Below are 8,123 nucleotides of genomic sequence, written 5' to 3' on the forward strand. Positions count from 1 at the left end.
GGGCCAAACGCCAGCAGGCCCAGACGGTGGCGGTAAGGCAGTGAAGCAGGGACAGCTGACAAATGGCCCCTCCGCAGCCACAGGGTTGCAGCTAACAGTCATTCCCCATCTTTCATCAGGCCGGCTGGCAGGGCCCTTTCGATCTGGGTAAATGAGTACCTGGGGTCAGGGCTGGCTCTGGGAACCGGCCTTCCTGGGCGAGAGGGAGGCCCAAGGAAAACACAGGGTTGCACCCATCCCGGGCCCTCATGCATCTGGGAGAAAGAACAACAACCGGCTAGGCCTGGCTGTCGGCTTCCCAGAGGATGGCACGACTGGGCCTCGCTGACCCGTGCCCTCGCCCTCCTGGTTTCCTCCATCACTGGCACGCCAGGCTGTCATTAAGCAGCTGGCTGTTAAGCTCTGACTGCGTGCCAGGCCCTGCACCGGGCATGAGGCAGTCACAGGGAGATGGAGACACGAAGGGCCTGTGTTTATTAATCACTGCTCTCACTGGGCCTCTCCCAGCACAGTGTCCCTACCTGCTGCCCTGCAAGTGGCCCCTGTCCCATTTCCTCATTAGGGCTGGATTTAGCCAAATAACTCTGATCAGATACACCACTCTCTACTGAGAGCACACGGGAACCCATTTTTAGCAGCTTAAGCGAACGAGCTCATAGAGGAGACACCTGGGATTCGGGAGGGCACTCAGCCTCTTCCACTTCCTTCTGAGCCTCTACTCTGTCGCTTGTAGGTTCTGGAGGACCGCATGAAGCTTGAATGTAAGTGTCACGGTGTGTCGGGCTCGTGCACCACCAAAACCTGCTGGACCACGCTGCCCAAGTTCCGCGAGGTGGGCCACCTGCTCAAGGAGAAATACAACGCGGCCGTTCAGGTGGAGGTGGTGCGCGCCAGCCGCCTGCGCCAGCCCACCTTCTTGCGCATCAAGCAACTGCGCAGCTACCAGAAGCCTATGGAGACGGACCTGGTGTACATCGAGAAGTCGCCCAACTACTGTGAGGAGGACGCGGCCACAGGCAGCGTGGGCACGCAGGGCCGCCTGTGTAACCGCACCTCTCCCGGCGCCGACGGCTGTGACACCATGTGCTGCGGCCGAGGCTACAACACACACCAGTATACCAAGGTGTGGCAGTGCAACTGCAAATTCCACTGGTGTTGCTTTGTCAAGTGCAACACGTGCAGCGAGCGCACCGAGGTCTTCACCTGCAAGTGAGGCCGCGGTGCAGGCGCACAAGGCGCCTGCCCATCCCGCGGCCCTCGCCATTTTGCACATCCTTCTTTGCTTCCGGAGCTGCCAGCTATGGGCACAGGAGGGTAGAATTGGGGGTAGGGTACTGGGGTACTCCAGGCTCCTTCCTACCTGCTTTGTCCCCTCCAGAGGCACAGCAGTGCCCTGACCTACCCGGCATCCAAGGCCAACGCATCGGTCTGGTACCCAATGGAGACAAATTCCTTTACTTCTCTTCGGGAAACTGGACCTCAAAGTGAGTGACCACAAGACTCTGAGGATCACCTCCCTGCCTGGTGGCTGGACAGAGAAAGGCCACACCCACCAGTCACACTCAAAACTGTTTCCTGAGCTGTGTCCTGCTGGCCCCCGGCAGTGTGGATGGATGTTGACAAAATTATTTATGTTTTCTTAGCATCAGTTGAGAACTCAGTACTAACGACCGGGTAGCCAGACCTAACCCTATCGGAGGTTGCCCCACCACCATCTCTCTTCACTCTCTTCCCCTCAACCCCTCCCTCGAGGGTCCTCTGCTCCTTGCAGGACCCAGGGTGTCAGGGTTGGCACGGAGGCTGGCTGGTAGGGGAACTCCTTGGCAGCACTCTGGGAGGGGTTTAGCGGGTCTACAAGGCCTGAGATGGCCTCAGAGGACAGTCCATCCTCCATTCCATTCGGAAACTGTCATGCAAATCAAATGTGGCTTGTGTCAGGTTCCAGGCATGCCTCTTCCTTTTTCTAGCCCCTCACACCGCCCCCCCCCCGGTCTGCTGCCAATCTCCACCTCCAGTTTACATTACAAATCCCCCTCTACCCTGGAGCCAGCCTGATCCCCAAGACTGCCCCACAGGTTCAGAAGAGGCCAGGGACGGTCGCCCCACGTGACAGATGGACACAGAGCAATCTGAATCTTCTCTGGAGACCCCATGGCTCTGTGAATTATACCCCCAACAGCCCCATCCAGCCCAAATCCTGGAAGCAGCCAAGGTGCTGGGAGGCTGAACCCTCTTCCATTCTGACTCCGATGCCAGAGAATCGGCATCCAGAATTTAGGGATGTATCTGCTAGGCCCCCTGCGTACTGTCCACAGATACCTGCTTGAGGGTCCTCACATTATGAGGACATGGGGCCTTCAAGCAGGGGTCTGTGGGAGGCTTAATGTCCTCTTTCCTCAGGATCTTCCAGATGGGGACATAAGAGCTCAGAGCTGGGCATCTCCCTCCCTCTCCTCCACAGCACATGGCAGAGGTAAGGGATTGCCCAGGGCTGATGGCACAACTGCCCACAGCCTTCCCTACACTAAGGTGTTTTCAAAGCAGAAATCCACGGGAATGTGGGGTTTGGGGGCCACCAAGCCAGGTGGCCTGGACATTAACCTGGAGAAGGTGACCCTTGTTTGCCCTTGCCTTGCATCCAGCTGTGGGTCCTGTCATGTCAGGATGTTCCAAGCCTCTGGGCCGCTGGAGATGCCCCACCCTGATCCTGGCCCCATCTCCTCATCCTAAGTCCTGGGATGCCCTAGTCCATAGCCCAGTGTCCCCTGTGAGGAGCCTGGTTAACTTATATTGTTATATAGCGTCCCCTGTCTGTCATGTCTCTTAAGTTATTGTGACCTACACTGGGTACTGGAGGGGATGGGGGATGGCTTTGGCTGCTGTCCCCCAAGCCAGGCTCCTCCTTCTGCTTGAAACAGACCCTCGGGGCCCCTGGTGCCACCGAGGCAATTCGCACTGTCCCTGGGCTGCCAGGCACCTGCGCCTGCACTCGGTCAGCCGCAGACCTTGCCTAGGGGAGAGAGGTGGTTAGTGGACCCAGGCAGGGCACTGGCTGTCCCAATGCTGTGTGCTGGGGTGGAGGTGGCCGGGCACCACATGTCCTTGAAGTGCCCTACTTCTGATGGGCTGTGTTGCTGCCTCCTCTGGAGGGGAGCACTTGGCCCCAATAAAAGCTGGAATCAGAAAAGTCTGTGTCTGTGTGTGGAGTATACATGGGATGCCCCCGCAGTTCCTGCCCTGAGGGTGGGGACACACACTTAGTCTTTCCCATTTCCTTCACCTCCTCTGCTGACAAGAGGTCTGCTTCCTTCCATTCTGTACTTGAGGTCCTTGGCCAGGCTCTGATGGGACCGTCAGGCTGGCCTGCCTCTGGCAGCCAGTGAGAATCTTTAGATGTATGCTTCTACACAGGCCTAGAAGCTTCTCTGAAAGGTTTCAGGCTACAAGGACACAAAGCCTAATGGCCCGATGTCCAGGAATTAACCAAAGATCTGGGCCCAATATGCGCTCAACTGGAAGGGTGGGTAGAAGGCCCTTTCTCTACTTCATTCCCCTTAACTTCAGAGTCCAAGGCCTGAGTATCTGGGGTCACCCCAGATCTTTGTGGCGAACTTCTGGGGGCCTTGTGTTTTCCTAGGGCCTGAGCCCAGAGTCCCTAGGGGCTTGCAGCCCTAACTGATTGCCTGGCCACAGCCTGTGGTGACCATGCACTGCCTACGGTGAATGGCATTTCTGCCCAGGGTCAGAAGGCATGTGGCGGGGCCGGTTTGGCTACTGCCCGCTGTCCTGGGAAGCCTGGCATCAGGTGGAACTGCTGATCCCACAGCCAGCCATAGGCCCTGTGAGGCACCCACAGAGCATGTGTTAGATCCAAGTCTTCTGGGGGAGCCTCCAGCTCTGCATTTCAAAAGGGAATATGCAGGACCCTGCGTCTGACCCTTGTTCCATCCTGAGGCACAGCCTCAGTCTCTCCATCAGAGATCAGGAGGTAGCCCACGACTGGGGCTTGATGATCTGTAGGCTGAAGCATGCCTGGGGCCCAGGCCAGGGCTGGGCAGGCTGGCAGGAAGCCCTGGGTCCCCATGAGGCAGTCATCAAATCCCCGGTGGCGTGGCTGCAATGGAGCACAGGGTCCGGCTACTCCCACAGGGCCAGGAATGAGGAAGGAGCCCTGAGAATGCCCTGGCCCGGGTGCCCAGACTGTACTTACTTCTTGGCCGCGATTCAATCCCAACCCGGCCTCCCAGGGCCAGGGCACGCATCCTTGGGGGCCCTGCCTGAGGCGTGGAGTCCGCACTGCCCGGTCTGGCCCCAGGCTCTACCTTGAGGCGCTGAGAGGGCATTCACCTGGGCCATCCCAGGTGTCCCCGGTAGTTTTATTTTTTTGTCATCCTTTCAAGTGACGCCCCCTTCCCCTCAGTTCCAGTCAACATTGTACCTTGCTGGGTACTGCCCGCCCCGGCGCCCTTTCTTCTAGCATGCCTAGCACGTCCCTTCCTAGAATGGCCTGCCTTCTGTGCTCCAAGAACACAGGCTCCCAGGCAACAAGAGTCACATGGACTCCAAAAAGGATGTGGGGACACTGGCATTGGGAAGCCTGGAGTCGTAGCAAAAGCCAGCCCACTGCCCCCATCACCCCTGCTCCCTCATGCCTGTAATCTTGCCCTAACCAGGCTGAGTTCTGACCTCGTAATGCTCCAGCCATGTGCCCCATCCCCCACTCAGGTGGTACTCACAGTTCCAGGACAGGAGGGAGCCCAGGAATAGGTACTCACAGCTAGTGGAGGTGGCCTGTGGAGAGGAGGAGGCAGCTAACAGATCTTCCCTACTTGGATATCAGAAAACAAATGCTCCCTAGGTTGGCTCCCTCTACTTCTGTGGATGCCCTGACCATGTGCATGATGGTGCCGGCTCAGAACCACCTGCATGCTTCCTTCTCCCTATCACATTCCACGGGGGCATTCTCCTGCTATCTCATGCTATCTCTGTCTCACACCCCCACCCTCCTCGGGTCACCCGAGCAAGCTTGCCACCTTGTCTTCACTCTTATCCCATAGGTGGGTAAGGGGGTACCATGCCCCCCAGCACAGGCTGATTCCTCATAAGCTAAGAAGCCCATTGCATATCGAGCACATCCCTAAGCCAGGCCTTTCTTGGTGGTCTGCTGCTACCCACGACTTCACAACCCTCCTTCCTGTGCAAGTTCTCATTCACAAATGGATTAGCCAAGATCCAGGCATTAGTGGGAAACATCTAGATGAGAGCCAGAGCCAAGATTTAAACCCAGTTCTTCTGGGGTCTTCTTTCTCCCCAATTCATATTCTCCTACCTGGGGGGTATGCCGGCTCAAGGACTTCATCGAAGACCACACAACGGGAAAGGAATGGATGAGGCAGGTCTCAGAGGAGGAATACCAGGAATGTCATCCCTAAGAACAAAGCAGGAAAGACCAGGTTAAGAAGCAGCAGGCAAGATCTGGGCTAGATCTCTCAGTGAACTGGAGAGAGGTCAAGAGGGAGTAGCTATGGACCACCATCTAATGAAGGGAGGAAGAGGAGGTGGATGGGTGGAGCTGTGGGCTAGGGCCTGGGGTGGCATGGGAGCAGAGGGTAAGGGCATGAGAGAGGCGAATGGAAATGGGTCTCGGGATGTCCTGCCAGAAGATCAGGAGTCCCTCCCTGAGCAGAGTGACAGACCCTGTCTCGGGTCGCTGAGTCACTACCATAGAACATAGAGCTGACACCAGTGGGGACCTCCAAACTAACACCTCTATCGCTCTCCTTGGACCACAACTGAAGCTGGACCTATTTGTCCATCAGATCCTTGATCTCGAAGGACCCCATCCATGACTGAGGGCCACTCAGCTGTGGATCCCAGGATGGAACTCAAGTCCTGGGTCTCAGGGAGCACTAAGCTTGATGCTTCAGCAATGACCAGGGACAGTCTGGAGTCAGGTTGTCTGAAGATGGCACTGATGAAGGGCTAAGCTGGAGACAGTCCTACCCCACCTCCAGACACAAGGAGCCCATGTTATGGAGGCTGCCTGGTGTCCTCTCTTGTGAGCCCTGCTGAAGCCCTGCGTGGCCTTTCAAGGAGGCTACAGGTAGGGGACGGAGAGTTCTCTCGCTCCACCTACAGGCAGTGGTTCGGCAGCAGGGCAGCAAGACTGGCTCATCTCCAGGGGCTGGCTGCCGGTCCCTCCTGGGTGAGCAGCCCGAGGGTGACCTAAGGACCCTGGTCTTTTTGGATGAGCCCTATAAAGGGCCACAGCTGCGCCCTTGGAAGCCCTTGGCATGAGCTGTTTGAGGCCCAGTCCCCAGCTCCGTGCAGAAGCTACATATAGTTGGATACTCTGCCTGTACCACCCCACTACGGCAAAGCGGGCTAGGAGCCTTACCCACGACCCTTCCCTGGCTTCTGGATCCGGAGCTCCAGCTTTTTCTGTGGGGCATGGGACACAGCATCCATGCTGTCTCATTTCTTCATCAGCATGGTGCCTGGAGCTTGGGTGACCACTGTGAGGGCTCAGAGCTGTGTCTGAGATGGATGTCTTCCCTCAGAGAGTCTCAGGCTGGGGAGAAGGAGGCAGGGTGTTCCTGTGGTTCCCGAGAGTGGGGAACCTCCCATAGCAGCAGGGCAGACTGGGGAACATGGGCTGTGGAAACTCTGCCATGGACTCCTGAGACTGACACCGGAAGTAAGGGTGGAACAGGGAGGATGGGGGAGGAAAGAGGGCAACATAAGGAGCTGAGGTGATTTGAGAGTCGGTGGGGTGGGGGAGTGGAGTTTGGAGAGTTGGAGAGCTACTCTGAGTTGGTGAAGTTCCAGAAAGTTCTATAAGTATAGAAGGGAATCTAGCTTTTTGAGCCCCAAAGGCTAGGATTGGCCAGAAAGGCTTGCCCCATCCCTTGTCAGCTTGCCATTGGATGGCCCTCTGGGAAAAGAGCCTGCTTCCCACTGTCCTGTAACCTCAGGCTGCCCGTGGGCTGACATTGTGAGAGAGAATGGTGTCTGTGTCAAAGACCAGAATTGGAGGGTGAGGAGCCGGGGCTAGGATCTTCTGAAGGTTTTAGAGTCCACAGACCTCAAAAAAATTCTACAAGTAACCTTCATGTTGTTCCTTGGACCTGTTTCCCTGCCCAAGGGGGTCTTTGTTTGCCCTGGGTATCTCATTAATCCCCAGGACTATCTGGCCCCAGTGCAGCACTAAGCAGCCTGCCAAGGCTGGTCCTAGTGGCTACCTTACACTAACAAGGCCACTGCCAAAGGCTGTGGGCGCTTGTCAACTGAGCTTGAAGGATGGGGTAGCACCTGCCAGTCTACCAGTGGCCTGGCATGTGGAAGGGTGACCCACTTTTATGTCCCATCCCCAGTTCCCAGACAAGAGACATCCATTCCCCCTCAGTGACAAATACTATGGAGGGATGGCAGCCACAGGGACAGCTGAGTCACTGGGACATATGGGAACAGGACAGGGAGTGGCACTCCCCCGTATTAAGGTCCCATTCTACTGGGAAGCATTGTGATATCAGGGTCTGTAGGCATCTTTCATCTTGGGGATTTTGGGATGGACCAGGAGGTCTACCTAGTCAGGGACCGGCGATGACCTCAGGCCACAATTCCCAGGTCTGCTGAGCCTGAAGGAGTAGACTCCCTGTCACTAGAGGGACAAGCATGGTTTTATCTCCACAGAAAGGAGAGCGCTATTCTGATTGTTTGGTTCTGAGGTCCTATGAGGCTACGTGCACAGGCACAGTGCATCAATAATCTCACTCCTGCTGGGTCAGTGAGAAGCTCTGAGGAGGTCAATCTGACCACAGCCCCCGACCCTGACCTTGCCAGGTTGCTCGGCACCAGAAGCTCCCTTTACCCGTGATTCCACAGGAAGTCAGGGAAATGCCAGGACCAGTGTTCTGGAGACCCAGAAGGCACAGGTAGCACGAGGAGGGGCAATCAGTATAGGTCAGCATGGCCAGACATCTAGGGGAAAGGCAAGTAGGTGGATTAAGTAGAACTGGGAGGGCTGGGGACAGACTGCAAGGCTGGGGCTGAGCACATGCTAGGAGGAAATAAGAAGGCAGGGGGGTGGTAGATGGTGTACTAGGCAGAGGGACCAGGCAGAG

The 8,123-nt window shown here is 56.7% G+C and overlaps 1 protein-coding gene across 1 annotated transcript in view; it reads left to right on the top strand.

The window, feature by feature from the left end:
• The window catches only part of Wnt7b (Wnt family member 7B), a 44,283-nt gene extending 41,112 nt beyond the window's left edge, over positions 1–3,171 (top strand). Inside the window, exon 4 of the mRNA XM_050130989.1 lies at positions 734–3,171. Coding sequence (XP_049986946.1) covers positions 734–1,213 — 480 coding nt within the window. The 3' untranslated portion in view covers positions 1,214–3,171. The remainder of the gene's footprint in view (positions 1–733) is intronic.
• Positions 3,172–8,123: the final 4,952 nt, after the last annotated feature.

The sequence above is a fragment of the Alexandromys fortis genome, unplaced genomic scaffold (assembly GCF_014885135.2).
Source record: "Alexandromys fortis isolate MF-2015 unplaced genomic scaffold, M_Fortis_MF-2015_v1.1 scaffold_28, whole genome shotgun sequence".
Taxonomy (NCBI): Eukaryota; Metazoa; Chordata; class Mammalia; order Rodentia; family Cricetidae; genus Alexandromys; species Alexandromys fortis.